At 44.1% G+C, this 24,602-nt stretch overlaps 1 protein-coding gene across 1 annotated transcript in view; it reads right to left on the minus strand.

The window, feature by feature from the left end:
* Positions 1-6,625: 6,625 nt before the first annotated feature.
* Positions 6,626-24,602, minus strand: part of ylpm1 (YLP motif containing 1) — a 74,796-nt gene continuing 56,819 nt past the window's right edge. Inside the window, exons 20-22 of the mRNA XM_078406869.1 lie at positions 17,383-17,516; positions 8,743-8,920; positions 6,626-7,396 (exon numbers count right to left, since the gene is read on the minus strand). Coding sequence (XP_078262995.1) covers positions 8,774-8,920; positions 17,383-17,516 — 281 coding nt within the window. The 3' untranslated portion in view covers positions 6,626-7,396; positions 8,743-8,773. The remainder of the gene's footprint in view (positions 7,397-8,742; positions 8,921-17,382; positions 17,517-24,602) is intronic.

Consider the following 24,602-nt stretch of genomic DNA (forward strand, 5'->3'; position numbering starts at 1 on the left):
GGCAGTAATCACAATGCATTCATTCTGCCCGAATCCACTGTGGCATCCACGCTACAATAAGCTAAATGGCATTGAGGATAGCGGAGTGAGGGGGTATGGGGAGAAGGCAGGAACGGGGTACTGATTGATAGTGATCAGCCATGATCGCATTGAATGGCGGTGCTGGCTCGAAGGGCTGAATGGCCTACTCCTGCACCTATTGTCTATTGTCTATTGTCTATTGACTCCCTGCTGATAACATAGCCTTTGATTCCGGTGCATAATCCACACATGTGATCATCCTGTGATAATAAATGCTCTTTTGTAATGCTCATTATAGTAGAGCAACACATTCCTGCCCTCAAAACACGCTGCTGACTGGATAGATCTGGGACATCCTGAAAGAGCAGGTGCAAAGAAATAAAGTGGTATGTTATATGTTGTACAATCTTAGCTCAGTGAGGACTCAATCCATGTCAAAAGACATACAGCAAGAGGTTGGGGAGGAGGAACAGGAAGGTCATAAAGTCAGTTTTTTTCGGCCTGGGCTGCCTGTAGTTAATTCATCCAATAAATGTCACCCAATTCTCCCCTCCCTCGAAGTCCCTTTCTTACCGTCTTTGGTACTGATCAGTGTCTGTTTTCTCAAAATGTTATCTTTAAAAACATAACATTCCAAACCTTGTATTAAAGAATGCCAAATACAAACATATTATTTTTATATTTTGCCATGCATTGCTTCCTTTCTAGTGCTTTTGCCCATTAGTTTTAGTAGACTGGTGGAAGTATAATGGCTTATAATGGCAGAGACTGCAGTGACCTTGTTGGGCAACGCGACTCTGGAGTTAGAATAGCAGGCCTCAAATTGCACTCTCAGCTTGGACAACAGCCAATGCGTGGGCTAGCTGTTGACTGGAAAGGAATGGTTGTAAAAGCAGTGATGGAATCACAAATGCTGGCATACTGCAAGAGATGCTCCATCACTGCTTTTCTGGAATGATATTCCAGCAATTTTAGTATCATATTCGACTGCTGTGATATCTAGTAAGCTTTGGGGTACGGTGGTACCGAGTTTTGATAAACTGACCCTAAGCAATGGAAGCACCTGGACATTGGGCAACTTCCCCCTTCAAGCTGAGACATTACCTATCAAATGAATCCTGATGATTCGAATCTCTGGTGTTAATGCACTTATTCACGACTTCCACAGTGGAAAATAATGGCGCCAAGCTCTTCAATGTTGATGTTGGATTCCTTCTTACTCCAAGATAATCAGAGGCAGGCTTTCTGGGAGATTTGTTAATTCACCAAGACTTTTGTTAAATACACCCAACCGTTTTTGTTGGGCTGCTCGACTGAATTCTTCATTTGACATCTCTTACCGAACCTGTGGACAACCTCCCCAAGTAGAGAACATTTACTTCTTGTCTTGGCTCAGCGTCACTTGTACTGTGTGACTAATCTTCTGCAAATCACTGGTGTTGATCTTGCTCCAAATCCAATGAGATGACAATGCCAACTGATAGACGAGGGGAGCATCACCTTCCATAGATAGGGGAATCAGATCTGTGCACATTTCAGATGTGGTCTCACTGCATCATTCACATGTATTTGAGTGATGTGGCATTCATAGGTGAAGAGCAGAGAGCGCATTCAAACTGAAGAGTACCTGACACAGCAGTGCAATATGTGGGGGGTGAGGCCAAGAATAAGAATGTTACATAGAAATAATTAGGTTAAAATTATCAATAAGTGAATGATGTGAAGCATTGAGTAACTGATAATCTGGCTGCCTTTTTAAGGGTGCATTCACTTACCTTGATCATACATCACCATTGAATTCCTTGTGGCAAATAGCTTCAACCTCCTGGGAAGATGAACTTGACTACTGGGATTGTCCACCACTGCTATCACTTCCTACTGCCTTCTGAGTGTATAGATGTAGGGCTTCTCTTCCTCCCCACCTCCTCCATCGTCCTTCAGTCCAGCATCAGGAAACCGTGGGTCCACACACTCCGGTGCCGTGCCTCGTTTATCTCATGATGTTAAAAGCTCTTCAAATATCTACAGCTCTGTGGCACCATATGGTTACAATTCGTGTGAATTTAGATAGTGGGATGCGACAGACACTTTAGCCATGACGAGGAATGGCAAACCTGCAAGCCAGCCTTTGGAGACACGTATGGTAATATTCAAATTCAAAAGCTGCAAGTCGCACAGTTTTTGATCCTACCTTTTAAAATTGCTGACATTCTAACCTAAAATATATAGAAAATCACTGAACACCAAGTGTTGCACAATGACAAATGACTGCCTTGAGTCTTTGCCCCAGTCATAAGTCTTTTGGAAAGTGGAATTTGTTTAATTAGTCAATGAAGTTTAGTGCTGTGTTATTTACATCTAAAATTGTAGCTACTTTTGCTACATCCTTCTGCATTCTCAGAGTTTGGATATTCAAGATGAATGATACATCCTGAAAAAAAGAAAACTACCTTCAAGTGTTCTGTCAGCTTCCTTACCGATAGCAGAAATTAATGTCTGTTCGCTGTTCAAACATAATTTTAATACCTTGCCTTTCTTTAATTCTGATCTGGAAGGATATGAAAATGAAAACTTTTGGTTGACTTTGCGCATTTCAAATGCATTCTTCTTAGTGAGTCATGTTGTAGAAAGTACAATTATTAATTTATTATCATGTATACCAGGAAGACGTCAACAATGAACATGAAAATCATTCTCCCATATTCCCTTAAACCTGTTTCCTTCCTCATACTAGTTTTCCTAGATTATGTCATTGTCACCAATGGAATCAACAGCACAATTAACAGTTAAATCTTCTGAACAATGAAGCTGTGATATATTTGACAAATATATTCTGCTGAGAGTTCAGAAGCTCACCAGGAATTTTCACCAATACTGAATTTTCCTCTGACCATGACCTTCTGAAACCTCAGCCCAGTCCAAACCTTATGGCCAGTTTAGTGAGGTTAGAAACCAGTATGTATTTGACATCATTATCCCCAACATCCCTCCTTCCCAAGGCACATTTGCCAAAATCAATATGTGCAGAATATCATTGTCCTGCGACAATTTGTATGAAATTATTAAGAGTACCAAAGAATGCTTTTGCCATCAACTTGTTAGAGGCACACTTGAACCATAAAAGAGCCATATCCAGCTTGCAGGCCTCACTTTGGCCATTCCTAGTAAAGACCATAATTTCAAAGTTCACTTCTGCCCCATAAATTTCATTTTTGACGACAGTGCAAATGAACGGGAACTCTGTTCTATTCAAAGATACTGAAAACACACAATTGGCTTTCCAGTAAAATCTTATACCAGCAATAAAACCCAAGGTCACCCGATTCAGTATTTTCAGAAAGCAATGCAATTATCTCATTCAGGTCATATTGTACGTTCATTAAGCTGTGTAGTAACTAAATATATCAATTCATTGAAAAACATCTGATCCCATAAATTATTAAGCATGTTAAGGATGCATACATTTAGCAATTAGACATATTCTGAAGATGGAGGTACTTCAAAAGTACTTCATCCATTTGATTAAATTACATCAATCTTCATTAACAACAGAGCTCCAGGAAGTAGTTGCTTCTCCTGAGGATAATCTTTTTAGACTCGTTTTTCTACCATGTAATAACCATAGTTTTTTGAAGGATGCTTATTCATTCATTTAAAGCTTGTAAGTTGTAACTGGTTATTGATCAATGTAGATCAGTTTGTACTCAGAATCTGATGAACTCGCTGCAAATCTAATCTTAAATTTTTTTTAAAATGGGTGCCACAGTGGCACGACGGTAGAGTTGCTGCCTTGCAGTGTCAGAGACCCGGATCCGATCCTGACTACGGTTGCAGTCTTTACAGTGTTTGTACGTTCTCCCTGTGTCCGCGTGGGCTTCCTCTGGGTGCTCCGGTTTCCTCCTACATTCCAAAGACGTGCTGGTTTGTGAGTTAGTTGCCTTCTGTAAATTGTCAAGTGTGAAGAATATAACTAGTCTATGACAATTGCTGGTTGGCAGACTCAGTGGGCCAAAGGACCTGTTTCCACACTGTATCTCAAACTATAAAATGAAAACTAATGGCCAGTAATAAGGCTTGCTTTTGTTTCATAATCAATCTTTCTTACTCTTTCCAACTATCACTAAGTGAGCAAACTCGACAACAATAAAGCAAAATTGGGGGAAGAAATAGTAACAAAGAATAGAAAAAGACACTAAGTGCTGTAACATAGCCGGCCAGGCAGCATCTCTGGAGAACAGTTAAGTGACGTATCGGTTCTAGACCCTTCTTCTTGACCTGAAACATCACCTACCAATATTCTCCACAGATGCTGCCTGACCCGCTCCAGCACTGTTTGTCCCTTTGTGCAATAACCAGCATCTGCAGTTCCTTTTGTTCAAAAATGAATTGAAGATTGAAACAGATTTAGCAAAACAGATTTTGTACTCTCACCCAGCTCTGTACCTCTAGAAAAATGCTTAAGCAGCCTCGATTTGCTACAATGAAATAGCGAAATGTTCATTTTTAAAAAGAACACAATGTTTAATTTAGAACATCTTAGTTATCATTAATTTGTCAACCCAGTTGTTTACAAATGGTACAAGTGCAAATATGATCTATAAAACCCCATGCAAAGTTTGCAAGCAGCTTAATCCAATAGTTTGCTTATCCTAGCAGCACCACTGCTGTGTGCTGCAACTGTTATGAAGGAACTAAAATAGTTCCATGCAATTCGGTACAGAGCATCAGTGAATCCTTGTTATTTCATTCAGGACAAAAATATTTGAATAATTTTGCTTTCCAGATCACATATACCATATTAATAAATTGGCAAATTATTACAACATATTTAGTGATCATATGTTGCACCAATCTTTTATATTTGCATTCTTGGATAAAACACTACATTCAATTTGCAATCAAAGTGATATAGTCAATCCATTCCATTTAGAAGTTCTTGTGCTTCTCAGTTGAGGCTCACATAATTCATTTGTTACAATACATTTAGAATTTTTTCTTCAACAGGAGGAAGAGATAGCATTTGTGGAAGACAAGATAATGCCAATGAGAAACAAAGTGAAATGGCAGTAAGCGCATTGAAGCAAGTTCTTCTCTATATCATAAATCATCCCAAATATATCACCATTTTGGCATCTTCACAAGTTCCAGAACTCAAAGCCCAACAGCACAGGTGTATCGTAACCACACGATCTGCACGTGTTTAAGAAGATGACACCATAATGCCGCAAAGTGGTAATTAATGGACGGACATTTTATAGTAACCTTGGCATCAAAGCATGAGAAAACAGAACACTGTTGTGTAGTTTGCTTCATAATAATGAACTGCAACTTTCAGTTTGTGCTATTATTACGGCTAGATAAAGATGATAGAATTTGCTAGCAGTATACCAGATTATATCAATGCCATATGCAGGCAAGACAGTGTTGTTTTACATTCCTAGAGGACATGTTCTGCATAATCCTAATGATGTATTTCGATTTTAAATCATAATAAAACACACATGAAAGCAAAAGATTTCCAACTATCCTAATTCAGTTTTCAATATTTAGCCCATATCAGAATTCACAGAAGTCCAACAGGCTAGCATGCAAACATTAACACAATGGATACAAAGAACAAAGTTAAGTTGGTAATCAAGAAAGTTTTTCTCTCAGCTTATAGACCGATGCACAAATGTTTTTTTAGACATTTATTTTACGAAGCAAGCTGGAGATACGTAGAGATCAATTACTGCAAATGAAAAGCGAATATTTCACAACAGATTAGGCCAAAAAGGCAGTGTGAGATTTTAGTTAACTTAGATCAATATGTAGGACAATTGATGTTTTGTCAGAAATCTGTCCTGGTTTTAGGTCAGACAAAGCAAAACCACAGAATCTCAAAAATATACCGACTTGAGCAATAAATCATTCTGTAAGGAGGTATAAAAACAGCATCCAGATTTAAAGAAATCAGATCAAAAGAAACTATCTTACATTCCAATAGGGAACTCGAAAAAGAGTATCTTTAAAAAAAATAAAGCTCTTGTCTATAATTGATTCGTACCACAACAGTGATATTTAACAGTTCTATACACTCATTTTTAAAAACTACGCCAACTAAACCAACAGCCAAAGTATTTTCTAATTATTGTGAAAAAATAGCATAGAATAAATGCTTTTCTTCGGTCAACCATGTAACACCGTTAAATTTTAAAAATAATATTGATTCTTCAGTTAGTATGCGTAGTGAAATTAATCACGCTTTTTGCTTTTGCTATCACGAATACCAAAATCTAATTGCTTTACACCAAAATTTAAATTAATAGTTTAATACTTTGACATGTTTTGAATCTAAATGACATTAAGAGGCTGTCTTCTGTAAATTTGAAATCTCCACAAATATTTTATCAGTAACAGAAAAGCATACAGAATTTCATACTTTTTTCCCTTCTGAAAAATATAATTTTGGCACATATACTTCCCAAAATAGACTTCAAAAAGCTTTAGAATACTGTAATAGCTTTCTTCAATTCAAACGAATTTAATTCAGAATAAATATCGCAAAATTTCTAATATACATTTAAATTGCAACTTTTCATTCTCAGTCATATCCCTTTTTGCAGCTGCATTGTGAGAGTAAATGTGGTGCAGAGCAGAGCACAAAATAAACTGTAATTGTTAACATTTCTAATAAGATGATATTCTTATTGCTGGTATTTTGCACTTTGATAACAATGTATTTAACTGGTGCTGGAAGTGTGCACAATCCAGCCATGGGGTATTATGTGGAACAGTACACACCTCCAGAACTCTGAAGTGCACTTCCCCATGCGCCATCAGAAATGATGGGCACACTAGCTACCGCTTCTTCCAAATGTCAAGCAAGATCGGGGTGCTCCCGAGGCAAGGGGATTCAGTGTCCAAAATCAAAACGCTGGAATATCTCAAAGTAAAAATAGAAATGCTGAACACTTAATAAACACACATATGTTGGAACACCCATGCTGTGTAGACACATGAACTGTTCCTTGGTTTCAAATTAACTTTATTGCTCCTTAAAATTACAATTGGTATGGACAGAGCAAGGAACAATACATTAATACAATATATTTAAAAAAACGAGCTGATGAAGAAAAGCCATGATAGCAGGCTCAGGACACACTGGATTACAATTAGTGTGGTTTCAACTTAAGATTTTAATGACACTATCGATTAACTTTGAAGAAATTTCTCACAGGCCACTAATAAGGTAAGTCAACCACCAATAGTCTAGTTGCTCGTACATTCAGTGTAACAGTAAATAAAACAAAAAACTAAAAAATGGTGAAATTTCTTGTATGCCCAACCATTACGAAAGATCTCTTGCCCTTATTCTCCACTGTTATCGCAGAGCCTGCAGAGGAAATGGAAAAATCATTACATTTAATCCAATTAATACTTAAAACAATTAAGAAAGCTGAATAGTTTTAAGTTATTGATTGCCATTAAATATCTGACATTACCCGTGGGCGCAGCAATAGCATGCTTGGGATCGGACCTTAGAGGAATCATACATTTGTCTTCCTTCATTAAGTTGAGATTTTATTCCAAGTACTCAGTGTAGCTGGTAACTTAATAAATGTCCCATCTACAGCCCCTGGGGCAATGGCATTGTAGTCAAATGAGCACATGCACAACCCTAAAATACACTCCCTCTGCATAAGAGACAGGTATGATTTACAGCAGAAATCCAGGCATGGCTTTGAAAGCATAGGTGAATTTGTGCCATGAATGTTGATAGTTGGAATTAAATTTTCTTAGGACATAGATAACAGCCATTTCATCCACGTATATAACAGGTCTGAGACCATTTCCAATGTAACCTATTCTCTCACGAGCTTAATTCCTTCACTGGATCATTTTGTAGTACCCTTTATCCTGTATCCTTACACTGTGGACGGCTTGATTGTATTCATGTGCAGTATTTTTGTTGACTGGATAGCAGGCAATAAAAAAAAGCTTTCACTGTACCTCATGACAATAATAAACTAAACTATACTAGTAGCCAATTGATCTATCAGCTTTGGGATGGGAGAGAAAACCAGGCAGAATTGGAGACTCTGCAAACTCCACACAGAAAGCACAATAAAGGAGGTCAGAATGGAACTCAGGTCTGCTGGAGCTTTTACTGGAGAAATTCTTTCATGGGAGAGAAAAATCTCACCACAATATTACAATTCAGGAGTCATATTCAAAAGTTACTTTTACAATTTATTTGTAGTAGAAAACATTGGCTCAAGAAATTTTGCCAAATTCAGATAGTTGCTGCTCACAATGTGCAGTGTGCAAGAAATCCAGGAAATCTGTTTACTTTCTGGTAACTGGCTTTCAAATTGTGCAATTTCCACATTTGATGTTTCAATTTTCAGTAATTCAAATGGTGGTGGTCTGGGGCTTTAATTTTACCCCCCTAGACACCCCAATGGAACGGGGAAAGTAGACACAGGTAGAAGACAGATATCAAAATTTCATGCTAATAACAAATTGGGTTAGATTGCAAGAACGTAACCCGTCATGAGATAACATAGTGAGCCACATTCGATTTAAATTCAAAAGAAATTGAATTAGAAACACTTCCCAAAAGTAAATTTTTCAACAAAGCAGTGGAGTTTACTGAAAAGCATACAATGAACCTCTACTTAACGATAGTACATCTTTTGCCACAAATTAAAACATAATTTGATTCAGATTATTACTTACCTCATTGTAAAAAAACAATTCAAATGGTTCCTTAGAAATATTTAGTGCGGTTCAATGCTCGCTGTGCTAATTCGCCTTTTTCATCTGTAATTTTCTCCCAGTCTGTTTGTCCAACCACAAATCCTATGGCTCGTTTGCGCTCAGCATCTTTCTCCTCTTCCAAATCTGCCCATCTCACCTAAAGCAGATTGGGGGGGGGGGGGGGGGGGGGGGGGGGGGGGGGGGAGTTCAGATAAATGTTACTTTTCTTCCACCCCACCAGAAGCATATCATTAATCTAAAATACTTTGCAGAATAATTCACGTCACCGTTTATTCTACGAAATGAATGTTTTTCATTGGTAGAATTTAGTATTATCATAAAGACATGGAGAAATAACTCTCACTGGTTAATTTTTTTTAAAAATCATGCATCCCACTGCTAAGATAACTGAACACATTAACACCTACATTTTTTAGGTTTGATTTTTGACCATAAACAGTATAATTAGAAAAGTACGTATGTTTGGATAGTACAGCTCCAACCATGTTGTTGTGGAAGGCCAATAGTGCCATTTGTCACATTTGATCATAAAAAGTACATTTCGAGGGGTAAGTTGGCCAGGATGAATCAGGCCCCAACACTGAAGAGATTCAATAATATCCAAGTCTCATTCACTACCTTAAATAAAAATTTCAACCATGAGCTTGCAGTAGTTAGAATGGATACAATTTACAATATGAAGGCAGTTATGTGCCTAGGCTACTCCAGCAACACCTTCTAAACCTGTGAATTGTACCATCAAGGAAGGCAAGAGCTAAGGTACTTGTAAACCACATCTGTGGCACAATATTCTGACTGAAACATCATTGAAAATGTCATCACTGCCGAGCCTAAATCTCAGAGCTCAGTCCCCAAAAGCTTTATGGGAACACCTTAAACTAGTAAATCAACATTTAGATGTGTGGTGGTGAAAGATAAATTGTCTAATTGAATAAGATTACTGTTGAGGATAACAGGAATAAAAGCAGCATCTATCTATATACTATTAAAACTCAGATCTTGTGTTATATTTATATATATGTTTCATGTTTTTAGTTTGTACCTATCAGTGATTTCGGCAAAACGGTAATCCGTCGCGCCACGGTTTTTGTACCGACTGAATCGCCAATCTCCTGGAAAACCGGCCGTGATATTTTCATTTAATTTGGTCGTATATATTTTAAATTACAGAGGTTTTAAAAGTTTAGACATCTCCCTCCCCCCTCCCCCCCTCCCCCCCTTCCCCCCTTCCCCCCCTCCACCCCACTCCCCTCCTCCCTCCACACCTCCCTCCCTCCCCCTTCCCTCCCTCCCCTCCCGGTTACAATGGAAACCCTACGAGGACGGGCCCAACGGGGAAAGAGGGGTACTGGGAAAAGGGGAGGTCCCCCTCCCTCCTTCCCCCCTCCCCTCCACCCCTCCCTCCCCCTCCCCCCTACCCCTCCCTCCCCCTCCCCCCTACCCCTCCCCCCTCCCTCCCCCTCCCCTACTCCCTCCACACCTCCCTCCTCCCTCCCTCCCCCTTCCCTCCCTCCCCTCCTCCCGGTTACAATGGAAACCCTACGAGGACGGGCCAACGGGGAAAGAGGGGTACTGGGAAAAGGGGAGGTCCCCCTCCACCCGCCTCCCTCCCCCCCCCTCCCCTCCTCCATCCACACTTCCCTCCTCCCTCCCTCCTCTCCTCCCGGTTACAATGGAAACCCTACGAGGACGGGCCCAACGGGGAAAGAGGGGTACTGGGAAAAGGGGAGGTCCCCCTCCCTCCCTCCACCCCTCCCTCCACCCCTCCCTCCTTCCCCCTTCCCCCCTCCCTCCCCCTCCCTCCCCCCACCTCCCTCCCTCCCATCTCCCTCCCCCCCCTTCCCCCCTACCCACCCTCCCCTCCCCCCTCCCCACTCCACACTTCCCTCCTCCCTCCCTCCCCCCCACTCCCCTCCAGGTTACAATGGAAACCCTACGAGGACGGGCCCAACTCAGATCTTGTGTTATATATATATATATGCGCGTAACAGCGGTTTCTCTGATTTCGTCAAAACGGTGAACCGTAGCGCCACGATTTTTGCACCGCCTTAATCACCACGCGGTTATCTGCTGCAAAATTGTTTTTTATTTAATTCGGTCGCATGTTTTTTAAGTTACAGAGGTTTTAAAGCGCTCCCCCCCCCCTAAATTATAGGGGGCGCTGTGGTGCGGATTTATTGAAGGTCTTCAGATTATGATGTCACAATGCCCCTGTGAGATGGGGGATACATTGTTGCGAATACAGGCGCTGTGGTGCGGATTTATTGAAGGCCTTCAGCTTATGATGTCACAATGCCCCTGTGAGATGGGTGATACATTGTTGCGAATACAGATCGCCATGAGAAGCACTTGGTCAAGTCAAGTCAAGTCAATTTTATTTGTATAGCACATTTAAAAACAACCCACGTTGACCAAAGTGCTGTACATCTGATTAGGTACTAAGGAAAAAAAAGAAAAGAAACATACAATGGCACGCAAACAGTTCACAGCACCTCCTCAATGAGCCTCAAACGCTAGGGAATAGAAATAGGTTTTGAGCCTGGACTTAAAGGAGTGGATGGAGGGGGCAATTCTGATGGGGAGAGGGATGCTGTTCCAGTCTAGGAGCTGCAACCGCAAAAGCTCGGTCACCCCTGAGCTTAAGACCGGAAACGCTAGGGAATAGAAATAGGTTTTGAGCCTGGACTTAAAGGAGTGGATGGAGGGGGCAATTCTGATGGGGAGAGGGATGCTGTTCCACAGTCTAGGAGCTGCAACCGCAAAAGCTCGGTCACCCCTGAGCTTAAGACCGGAAGCTTAGTGACCGGAAAGTGTGTCTGGGGGAGAGAGATCGTTGCGGAGGGGGCTTGGTGGTGGGGGGAAAGAGGGGTACTGGGAAAAGGGGAGGTCCCCCTTCCCCCCTCAACCCCTTCCTCCCCCCTCCTTCCCACCTCCATCCCCACTCCCTCCTAAACCTCCTCCCCCTCCCTCCCCAACTCCCTCACCCCTAACTCCCCCCGTCCCCTCCATCCCTCCCTCTCCCCTACCCCTCTCCCTCCCTTCCCCCTCCACACCTCCCTCCCTCCCCTTACCCCCCCCCCCCCCACTCCCCTCCCGGTTACAATGGAAACCCTACGAAGACGGGCCCAACGGGGAAAGAGGGCTACTGGGAAAAGGGGAGGTCCCCCTCCCCTCTCCCTCCTTCCCCCCTCCCCTCTTCCCCCCTCCCCTCCACCTCCCCTCCTCCCCTCCCTCCCTCCCCTCCTCTCCGGTTACAATGGAAACCCTACGAGGATGGGCCCAACGGGGAAAGAGGGGTACTGGGAAAAGGGGAGGTCCCCCCTCCCTCCTTCCCCCCCTCCCCTCCTCCCTCCCTCCACACCTCCCTCCTCCCTCCCTCCCCTCCTCCCGGTTACAATGGAAACCCTACGAGGACAGGCCCAACGGGGAAAGAGGGGTACTGGGAAAAGGGGAGGTCCCCCTTCCTCCCCCTTCCCCTCTCCCTCCCCCCAAATACAGATCGCTGTGAGAAGCACTTGGTCAAGTCAAGTCAATTTTATTTGTATAGCGCACGTTGACAAAAGTGCTGTACATCTGATTAGGTACTAAGGAAAAAAATGTAGCATACAGTGGCACGCAAACAGTTCACAGCACCTCCTCAATGAGCCTCAAACGCTAGGGAGTAGAAATAGGTTTTGAGCATGGACTTAAAGGAGTGGATGGAGGGGGCAGTTCTGATGGGGAGAGGGATGCTGTTCCACAGTCTAGGAGCTGCAACCGCAAAAGCTCGGTCACCCCTGAGCTTAAGACCGTAAGCTTAGTGACCGGAAATTTTGTGAAAAGACACTGAGAGTGTGTCTGGGGGAGAGAGAATGGGGAGGGTCTGAGAATGGGGACTGGGGACAACAGGGGTCGTTGCGGAGGGGGCTTGGTGATGGGGGGGAAAGAGGGGTACTGGGAAAAGGGGAGGTCACCCTTCCCCCCTCAACCCATTCCTCCCCCCCTCCTTCCCACCTCCATCCCCACTCCCTCCTAAAACTCCTCCCCCTCCCTCCCCAACTCCCTCACCCCTAACTCCCCCCGTCCCCTCCATCCCTCCCTCTCCCCTACCCCCTCTCCCTCCCTTCCCTCCCCTCCCCCTCCACACCTCCCTCCCTCCCCTTACCCCCCCCCCACTCCCCTCCCGGTTACAATGGAAACCCTACGAAGACGGGCCCAACGGGGAAAGAGGGCTACTGGGAAAAGGGGAGGTCCCCCTCCCCTCTCCCTCCTTCCCCCCCTCCCCTCTTCCCCCCTCCCCTCCCTCCACCTCCCCCCCTCCACCTCCCCCCCTCCCCTCCTCCCGGTTACAATGGAAACCCTACGAGGATGGGCCCAACGGGAAAGAGGGGTACTGGGAAAAGGGGAGGTCCCCCTCCCTCCTTCCTTCCCCCCTCCCCCTCCCCTCCTCCCTCCCTCCACACCTCCCTCCTCCCTCCCTCCCCTCCTCCCGGTTACAATGGAAACCCTACGAGGACGGGCCCAACGGGGAAAGAGGGGGTACTGGGAAAAGGGGAGGTCCCCCTTCCTCCCCCTTCCCCTCTCCCTCCCCCCAAATACAGATCGCTGTGAGAGGCACTTGGTCAAGTCAAGTCAATTTTATTTGTATAGCGCACGTTGACAAAAGTGCTGTACATCTGATTAGGTACTAAGGAAAAAAATGTAGCATACAGTGGCACGCAAACAGTTCACAGCACCTCCTCAATGAGCCTCAAACGCTAGGGAGTAGAAATAGGTTTTGAGCATGGACTTAAAGGAGTGGATGGAGGGGGCAGTTCTGATGGGGAGAGGGATGCTGTTCCACAGTCTAGGAGCTGCAACCGCAAAAGCTCGGTCACCCCTGAGCTTAAGACCGTAAGCTTAGTGACCGGAAATTTTGTGAAAAGACACTGAGAGTGTGTCTGGGGGAGAGAGAATGGGGAGGGTCTGAGAATGGGGACTGGGGAGGGGGACAACAGGGGTCGTTGCGGAGGGGGCTTGGTGATGGGGGGAAAGAGGGGTACTGGGAAAAGGGGAGGTCACCCTTCCCCCCTCAACCCATTCCTCCCCCCTCCTTCCCACCTCCATCCCCACCTCCCTCCCTTCCCTGCCTCCCCTCCTCCCGGTTACAATGGAAACCCTACGAGGACGGGCCCAACGGGGAAAGAGGGCTACTGGGAAAAGGGGAGGTCCACCCTCCCTCCTCCCTCCTCCTTCCCCCTCCCCCCCTCCCTTCCCCCTCTCCCCTCCTCCCTCCACACCTCCCTTCCCTCCCTCCCCTCCTCTCCTCCCGGTTACAATGGAAACCCTACGAGGACGGGCCCAACGGGCACACTTGTGCTAGTATACTACTAAAACTCAGATCTTGTGTTATATATATATATATGTATGCGCGTAACAGCGGTTTCTCTGATTTCATCAAAACGGTGAACCGTAGCGCCACGATTTTTGCACCGCCTTAATCACCACGCGGTTATCTGCTGCAAAATTGTTTTTTATTTAATTCGGTCGCATGTTTTTTAAGTTACAGAGGTTTTAAAGCGCTCCCCCCCCCCCCCCCCCCCTAAATTATAGGGGGCGCTGTGGTGCGGATTTATTGAAGGTCTTCAGATTATGATGTCACAATGCCCCTGTGAGATGGGGGATACATTGTTGCGAATACAGGCGCTGTGGTGCGGATTTATTGAAGGTCTTCAGCTTATGATGTCACAATGCCCCTGTGAGATGGGTGATACATTGTTGCGAATACAGATCGCCGTGAGAAGCACTTGGTCAAGTCAAGTCAATTTTATTTGTATAGCACATTTAAAAACAACCCACGTTGACCAAAGTGCTAGGTACTAAGGAAAAAAATGAAATATACAGTGGCACGCAAACAGTTCACAGTACCTCCTAAATAACGCTAGGGAGTAGAAATAGGTTTTGAGCCTGGACTTAAAGGAGTGGATGGAGGGGGCAGTTCTGATGGGGAGAGGGATGCTGTTCCACAGTCTAGGAGCTGCAACCGCAAAAGCTCGGTAACCCCTGAGCTCGGTCCCCCATCCACGAAGGGGGACTGGGGAGGGGGACAACAGGGGTCGTTGCGGAGGGGGCTTGGTGGTGGTGGAAAGAGGGGTACTGGGAAAAGGGGAGGTCCCCCTTCCCCCCTCAACCCCATCATCCCCCCTCCTTCCCACCTCCATCCCCACTCCCTCCCCCCTCCTCCCCCTCCCTCCCCAACTCCCTCCCCCCTCCCTCCCTCCCCACCTCCCTCACCCCTCCCCTCCTAACTCCCCCCCCTCCCTCCTTCCCTCCATCCCTCCCTCCCCCAATCCCTCCCCCCTCCCTCCACCCTTCCATCCCTCTCCCCCTCCCCCCTCCTTCCACCCTCCCTCCCCCCTCCCGGTTACAATGGAAATCCTATGGGGACGGGCCCAACGGGGAAAGAGGGGTACTGGGAAAAGGGGAGGTCCCCCTCCCTCCCCGTTCCCCCCTCCCTCCCCCTCCCCCCCTACCAACCTCCCTCCCCTCTCCCTCCCCCCCTTCCCCCCTCCACCCCACTCCCCCTCCCTCCCCCTCCCTCCCCCTCCCCTCCTCCCTCCACACCTCCCTCCTCCCTCCCCTTCCCTCCCTCCCCTCCCGGTTACAATGGAAACCCTACGAGGACGGGCCCAACGGGGAAAGAGGGGTACTGGGAAAAGGGGAGGTCCCCCTCCCTCCCCCTTCCCCCCTCCCCTCCACCCCTCCCTCCCCCTCCCCCTCTCCCTCCCCCCCTTCCCCCCTCCCTCCCCCTCCCCTACTCCCTCCTCCCTCCCTCCCCCTTCCCTCCCTCCCTCCCCTCCTCCCGGTTACAATGGAAACCCTACGAGGACGGGCCAACGGGGAAAGAGGGGTACGGGGAAAGAGGGGTACTGGGAAAAGGGGAGGTCCCCCTCCCTCCCCCCCCTCCCCCTCCCCTCCCCCTCCCTCCCCGCTCCCCCTCCCTCCCCCCCTCCCTCCCCCTCCCCTCCTCCATCCACACTTCCATCCACACTTCCCTCCTCCCTCCCTCCCCCTTCCCTCCCTCCCCTCCTCCCGGTTACAATGGAAACCCTACGAGGACGGGCCCAACGGGGAAAGAGGGGTACTGGGAAAAGGGGAGGTCCCCCTCCCTCCTTCCCCCCCTCCCCTCCTCCCTCCCTCCACACCTCCCTCCTCCCTCCCTCCCCTCCTCCCGGTTACAATGGAAACCCTACGAGGACGGGCCCAACGGGGAAAGAGGGGTACTGGGAAAAGGGGAGGTCCCCATCCCTTCCCCCTTCCCCTCCCCCTCCCTCCCCTCTCCCCCCTCTCCCCCCCCCTCCCCCCTCCCCCCCCCCCCCTCCCTCCCCTCCCCCCCCCTCCCTCCCCTCCCCCCCCCCTCCCCCCCCTCCCCCCCCTCCCCCCCCCTCCCTCCCCTCCTCCCTCCACACCTCCCTCCTCCCTCCCTCCCTCCCTCTTCCCTCTTCCCCCTTCCCCCTTCCCCCTCCCCCCTCCCCCCTCTCCCTCCCCCCTCTCCCTCCCCCCTCCCTCCCCTTCCCCCCTCCCCCCCCCTACCTCCCCTCTCCCTCCCCTCTCCCTCCCCTCTCCCCTCCCCCCTTCCCCCCTCCACACCTCCCTCCTCCCTCCTCCCTCCCCCCCTCCCTCCCTCCCTCCCCCTTCCCTCCCCCCCACTCCCCTCCCGGTTACAATGGAAATCCTACGAGGACAGGCCCAACGGGGAAAGAGGGGTACTGGGAAAAGGGGAGGTCCCTCTCCCTCCTCCCCTCTCTCTCCCCCCTACCCCTCCCCCCCTTCCCCCTTCCCCCCTCCCCTCCCCCCTCCCTCCCCTTCCCCTCCTCCCTCCACACCTCCCTCCTCCCTCCCTCCCCTCCTCCCGGTTACAATGGAAACCCTACGAGGACGGGCCCAATGGGGAAAGAGGGGTACTGGGAAAAGGGGAGGTCCCCCTCCCTCCCCCCCTACCCACCTCCCTCCCCTCTCCCTCCCCCCTCCCCTCCCCTACCCCCCCTCCCCTACCCCCCTCCCCTACCCCCCTCCCCCTCCCTCTCTCCCCCCTCCCTCCCCCACCCCCCTCCCCTACCCCCTCCCTCCCCTCTCCCTCCCCCCTTCCCCTCCCCCCCTCCCTCCCCTTCCCTCCCCCCCACTCCCCTCCCGGTTACAATGGAAACCCTACGAGGACGGGCCCAACGGGCACACTTGTGCTAGTTGAAGATAAAATTATAAAATTGTTATTCCAGATTCTATTGTCGACTGCAAAAAAAATTAGATCCTGTCAGTGTGAATGTGGATATTGTCAGTGAGTTCGCTGGCTCTCTATGGAGTGTAACAGTTCAAGGTGGCAACTTATCATGATGCTGCCTGTCCTGCTGAGCTACTCCAGCATTTTGTGTCTACCCTTGATCTAAACCAGCATCTGCAGTTCTTTCCAACACATTTTGGCAGCTTATCATCACCTTTCTAACGGCAATTAGGGGCAGGCAAATCCATGCAGGCTTTTCCAGGAACACTTAGATCCCAAAATGTCTTTTGTATTTCACATGTTTCAATCCAGTATATCAAGTATATACGACAAGAGCAGTTAAGTTAAATTATTTTCTTTACCCGTTTCTTTCCAGGTTCTGAAGAACGAGAGTTATAGTCATCAGGAAGTTGAAGGTAATCTTCCAATTGGTTTGCAATACTGTCATGCCAACCTCTCTTCCGTTTGTTGCTGCTCCTCAACCCATCCAGCTTGTCTGAACAACAAAAACATAGGCTCTGTAGTCAGGTTAGGAGTGAATGCACAAGATGAAAAAATATGTATATATGCATACAGATATACATACATGTATATGGTGTTAAAGTTGAGCTGACAGTTGAACACCCTTGCTGTATCTAATGCACAGCATTGGCTGGTTGACCATTAAAATGGCAAGGAATAGATCATTGATGTAGTTCATTAACTTACAAGTCACTCTTCCTTAAACCCATCAGTGTTTCTATTTTGTGTACTGTACCAACGTAATTCTCACTGATTATTAATTCCCTGTAGAAAGCTTCTCAACAATAAGGTTTTCACAAATAGATGCACTGAGGGGACAGAAAACCAACCCATTGTGTTTGAACTATTAAAGTTTTTATTCTTCCATTGAAGTTTAAGCCAAAAGAATTGGTCTTAATTTGAGTTGACAGGCATGTGATTTGAAAACATCATGTGCATCTCAAAAATGCAAATTAAACATGGTTTGTGTACTCTATTCATTTTCAAAGACCTATTTGTAGGATTCACATTGTACACAGTGAAATTGTAGAAGTTTCATAGTGGATATTTCCAAAAACACAGTGGCCTGTCATAGTTAGAAACTGAGTGATGTTGAAACTGCAATCATGCCTCCATTTGTTTCAGTGGCATACATTATTCTGACATTCTGCCTTTTTTAAAAACATGATAATCATCGGCAAATAGTTTGCGAATACATCATCACCAAACAGCACAGACTGTTTCACATTAGTCCCATAATACCAAAGTAAATCATGAATTAGAACCCACGTGACACTTTTTGAAAATCTTCCACAGGCAATATGCATGCCAACTCAAGCACTGCTTCTCGCCAAATAACGTAACTATATTATATTCACACTGTAAGTGATATATTGCTTTACACAAGGAATATTTGCATATATGCACAATTTAAATCAAAATCACTTTTTTTTTAAACAACTTGCTATTACACTGGAAATATTGCAAAATAAATGTCTATTATACATTGAGGGAGGTGGACGGCAGTTTTAAGTAGATCTGTGAACTCAAAGAATAAACTTTTGTTTATAAAATTTTGGAACAGGTGTAAAAAGTACAAGACAAAAGTCTAGTCAAAGAATGTAGACTTGAAAGCATAGATGCAATAATGCATGAACGTATTTTAACTCCAAGAAATTTAGAAATGCCATTTCAGCACAATGAACAAAATACACTTTTCAGTTTATAAAAATTATCTATACAATAAAAATGATCATATGTGCTTCATTTCTTTTTAAATTAAATAGACTGAAACGACAAAACAAATGGTATACAAACATTCAAGGCTCTCTGCATCGCACCCATTTACCAGTATCTTAAAATATCAGTGGAGTTTACAGTGCTCAATCTATGCCTATCAGTATATACATTCTACTGAGTAGCATACATATAATTGCACTCATGAAACTCTCATCCATAGGATTGTCACAAAACTATCAGTCTCATCGCTGACTAATTCATATTTGTGACATACGTTTACTGAAACAATTTTATTTAAAATATGTCAAGGAGTGAAATATAAATAATGAAAAAAGTAGGTAATTTGTAAATACATCAAATTTGAGCAGTTTTCTTTAGAGCGATCATCCTAGAATTCATTTGTTTTATGGAAAGAACTTCATTAGTACCACTTAAAGTACACCAATTTTAATTCTTCCTGTTCATTTTTGGTTTAAGTGAAGAAATTCCCCAATTGCTAAATACATTTTATTTTATTGATTTGGAGCATCCCAGACAAAGCTGCCATCTATACCACCCACGTCCAAATCTCCGGAACAGATTTCAAAGAGCCTGTCACTCTGATAGGATTCAGATGGTTCACATTAAGGTGAGATGGGTAAGGATGGCAGGATCTCTTCCCTTGGGGTCAACAATGAGTCCTCTTTTTAATGATACTCATACAGTTTCATGCAAGTTTTTTTCTTAATTTATTGGATTGTCCAGCTATTGTATTGGGATCTGAACTCAAACCTCTGGATCATTTTGCAGGCAATTTATTTAGACGATCATTTTACTACAGGTGACCAGTGTTCTGGGGAAGGTTGAGGTTGCACACCTAGAAAATGTGGGCCTCATCGCAATTTTCCGAAATGCAAAGGCATGCCACCTGCACATGCATCAGGAAATGCAGGTTGAAAATAGTGTTGTGTTGATCTGTTTACTTCAAGCAGCCCCCCCCCCCCCCCTCCATGCATAAATTCAATAAGATCAGTTTATTCTGAATCTCAAATTTTTGGGGAGCGATTTGTGAATTCAGTAAGGGCCGATTTCTGTACCCCATACAGCGTAATACACGGATCGCTGGTATTGTACACTGCAACTGCAAAAATATTTAATTGCAGGTAAATCAATTTCCAGCTCTCATTTTCTTCAAATTGGTCCCTAATTAAACACACTAGGATCCAGCTAAGATTTTAATTACTTTGTGGAAAGCGTTCTTGAGATGGTAATTAAAAGGTCGATGACCATTTTATTAATCTGCTGATTTCTGGCAATCTGGTGTGGCTCTAAGGCCAGAACAGGTTGGGAATTTATCTGTACATACATCAGGTAAGTATCTCTATTGTTGATTGCACTTGGTTGATCACACCTTACAATATAAAAAATAATTATATAATTATCCAGTCAATTTAGCTAAGACAAATGAAAGACAATCTTTTTTTCTATTTATTTATCTTAAATGTGGCTCAAAATTATGATTTACTCCATACAAATCTTGTCCTGGTATAAAATTAGAAGGGGCCAAAAACAGGGCAACAACTCTTTCAGGGATTTCCTTACAAATCGAAAAACATTCCTATGTTTTCATTCTAACAACTGCATGGATTGTTCTGTGTATCAACCATAGTAACTCTAATTATTGGAATGGTAACAGGGTAGCTATTCATATTTGTAATATGTCATGTACTTATTACAACACACAGGCCAGTTGACCCTTTGAGTCCATGTTGGTTCCAAGAGAAGCAGCCCATCAGTCTGTTTCCTTCTCATCTTATTTCACTGTGGCCCTGAAACTCATTCTTTCTCACATGTCCACCTATTTTCCACTTTTATTGAAAATTCTTCGATCACTTACTGACATAAAAGGGATATTTACAGTAGCCAATTAATCTAACAGCATATTTCCTGGATCCGGATGAAAACTAGAGCATCCAGAAGATATCCATTCAAGTCAGAAACAAACTCAGATTCTAAGAGCTGAAAGGCAATATATGCCCAGATCATTCAAATGAATGCAAGGCATTCATCCATTGCCTTGCATTCCACCTGAAGCAGGATACCACATTTTCTGCAAAACCAAGACCAAAAAATTGGTAAACATACCAAAAGTTATATTATTTATTTACACAAGGCAGTTAAGTGCTTTTGAGAACATTATTAGCAAAAAATGTCAATGCCTTCAATCGAAGGTCTTTTATTATATTTTAGATCAGTAAACAGGAGAACTATAATAACAAAGCTGTCAATAAATTTTAAAGACAGAAAAAAAGGAAATAGGAACAACAGTTCAGAGAATCGCAATTCTTCCACATTTTACCAAACCAACTGAACCGCCCAAGGACTAAATGTCTTTGCACACTTCTCCTACAGGGTAAACAAGCAAAATATCCACGTTTGCTATTCACTCCTGACATTTGTGTAGGTCTAATGTCTCATATTCTGCACACCATTTGCAGATTATATCTCTACCATCCTTTAATCTCAATCTTTACCAAAAGTTAATCAAATGCATATTCAACACTCCTAGTTCTTGTTAAATATCCTGCTTATGTCCAGTTATTCTAAGTACATTTAACAGCAAAAAAACCCCACTTGAATTCACTTATCACGTTTATATCTAACAGAATAAAGCAATGACTTCTTTGGTGAATAATATTCTTAATATCAATATAGAATCAAGATGATATCAGATATCATGTTTTTTGACAGAAATCAACAGAATCATTTAAACACAAAGCATGAAATGTTTTATTTGACAACACAAGAAAAGAAAAAAAAAGAAAGTTCCCACTTTTGGTTGAAGGTTCCCAGTGCGCTGGGAAACTCCCATAAATCTATCAATCTGATCTGTAGTTTAATTCAACTCCATCCACGTAACCCAATTAATAAACTCCAGGCCACATTTCCATTTTAAACCATTTAAGTGTGCATTGTCTTGACTCTGCTAATACGACCAGTGATTTGTTGTTGATCTGATATCACATAAACATTGATCATTGACCACCCATTCATACTAGTACTATGTTATCCCACTTTCTCATCCACTTCCTACACATCAGAAGCCAATTCATCTACAAATCTGCACGTTTTTGGGATGTGGGTGGAAATCGAGCACCTGAAGGAAACCCACCCGCTCGGTCACAGGACAAACTCAACACACGGGGCTTGTGGGAAGGATCAAACCAACTGTGCACGGTGCCACCACTTTTAAAGTTATTAGGAATAAATTATTCTGATTTTCAACAATATTATGCAGTCATGTCACATACATCAGAGTTTGTTCAAATGTGAAATAAAGATTTCACCTCAGGACGTGGATTGACACCAAGATTGCTTGGGTTACAGACTGAGGAAAGCTATCAAACGTATACAGCACGATATACATCAGCTACAGAAATGAGTGGAGAAATGGCAGATGAAATTTAACCCAAATAAGTATGAGGTGCTGCTCTTTGGAAGGTCGAATGCACAATTAATGGCAATATCCTTAACAGCATTGATGATTAGAGGGATCTTGGGGTCCAAGTCCATAACTCCCTGAGTGGCAGCACACAGATAATAGTAAAGAAGGCATATGCTACGCTTGCCGTTATTGATGACAGACAACATTTTGGGATGGGACCCCTTTTCAGACTAATCAGTCTGAAAAATTGGTAACATTCAATATAAAACAAAATGCTCATACATATTAATAAAAATCTATTCTGTTATGATAAAACTTCTCCAAGCTCCGTGGAAATCTAATGAAACACCAGCATGAAACCTTGAACATTAAGCATTTAGGTCATAATTTGGGAATTGGCCCCATATACTATGGGATTTGGTCCCATAAATAGGGAGACATTTTAATAAACAAAGAGTAATAATGATCATGTATATATCGACATATAAAAATGCCAAGAAACATCATCCTCGAAAACCAAACAAGAAGGTATGCTTATTCAAAACTGAATATTGTCTTGAGTCCAAGATAGAAGAAAAAGCAGCCTTTGCAACACCAAAGGACCAATTTTATGTTTTTCTTCCAAAAATTAGCTAATGACTATTGGGCAGAAGCAAATATGTTGCATCTCCACAGTCATATCAAATAGAAAATTACACTCTTTTATTATCCTGGAAGAGTTTAGGTCATTTAGTTCTTATAGATACCAAGAAAATTGGATATCATAAGGAAACTTTTCGCAGTGTGTTTCTATCAGACATACAAAATTGTTCTGATCGACCAGATACTTAACTTTAAAAAAAGCCATTAACACAATTATGTGCTCTGATTCATCACAGCCAAAACCATCAATAGCTGATTAAGGTAACATAATGTGTGATATTTTAGCTCATTTTGAATAAATGCATCATGTATAAGGCGATCATGTATAATGAAATGATTTTGGTGATTAATATTCCATTTCAGAAATGGATATATTTGCATACATCAGGTGACTCATTGTTCATTGGTGATTACAAGACAATTGGTTTATATGCTTTTGTGTTTTATGGAATGCAGAATTCATCTTTTTTAACATTTCATTAATGCTAAACTTAAGCTAGATGATTAAAAAATTGTGGTTTAGGAGCAGGGGAGGGAATGATGTATAAACTGAATCATTACAATTAAGCTAAAACATTTACGTGACATAGTTTTTAACACCATGTCAGTAAACTAACAAACAATAAGAGGTGCCATTGTTGGGCACAGATGCCACAGGATCAAAATTCTGCACATCACATCTTGCATTAAGCAGTTACCCAAAGTAGTGCAACATATATCAAACTAAACAACAGAAAATATGTATAAGAAAACATTTCCAAAAATAGATAGAAAAATTGTTGAAATGGTAAACATTGGCAATGAGTATTACATTGAGACAAACATTATAAAACATTTGTTATTCAATGATAGAGTTTTTCATGCACGTTTTTACAAAGATATTGTTTTGGGATACGGACTTTGCTTCCACCATCACTCAACCCTGACTCCACCACCACTACCACCAGCCACTACCACAACCCCCACTGATGGGATTTTTTTCTTTGGAACATAGGAAGCTGAAGGATGATCTTATTGAGGTGTACAAGATCATGAGGGGCAAGGATAAAGTGAAGTATGTTTCCCAGGGCAGAGGATTCTAAAACTAGAGGCTCAAGGCGAAAGAGGGGGAGATTTAAGAGGGACCCGGGGGCAACTTCTTCACTCAGAGGGATGTCCGTATCTGGAATGAGCTGCCAGAGGAAGCCATAGAAGCAGATGTAATTATAATAATAATAATAATAATAATAATAATAATGCATTACATTTATATAGCGCTTTTCATACACTCAAAGACGCTTTACAGGGATTTAAAGAACATAGGGAAGTGAATAAATAGATAAATAAGTAAACAAACAGAGAAAGGAGACAGAAGGTAAGGTGACCTTCAGTGGCTGAAGGCAGTACTGAACAGGTGAAACTTCAGTGATGTTTTGAATGTGGTGAGTGAGGAGGAGTCGCTGACGGTTTGGGGTAGTGAGTTCCATAGGGTGGGAGCAGCGATGGAGAAAGCCCTGTCCCCCCAGGATCTGAGTTTGGTCCGGAGGGGGGGGGGATAGGAGATTGGCAGCAGCAGAGCGGAGGGTGCAGGTGGGAGTGTGCCTGTGGAGGAGGTCAGTCAGGTAGGATGGGGCCAGGTTATGGAGGGCTTTGTAGGTCATGAGGAGGATTTTGTACTGGATTCTCTGGGGGATGGGGAGCCAGTGGAGTTTGTAAAGGACGGGGGTGATATGGTCACGGATCGGGGTGTGGGTGAGTAGACGGGCAGCGGAGTTTTGAATGTATTGAAGTTTACTG

The sequence above is a fragment of the Rhinoraja longicauda genome, chromosome 10, assembly GCF_053455715.1.
Source record: "Rhinoraja longicauda isolate Sanriku21f chromosome 10, sRhiLon1.1, whole genome shotgun sequence".
In the NCBI taxonomy this organism is placed as follows: domain Eukaryota; kingdom Metazoa; phylum Chordata; class Chondrichthyes; order Rajiformes; family Arhynchobatidae; genus Rhinoraja; species Rhinoraja longicauda.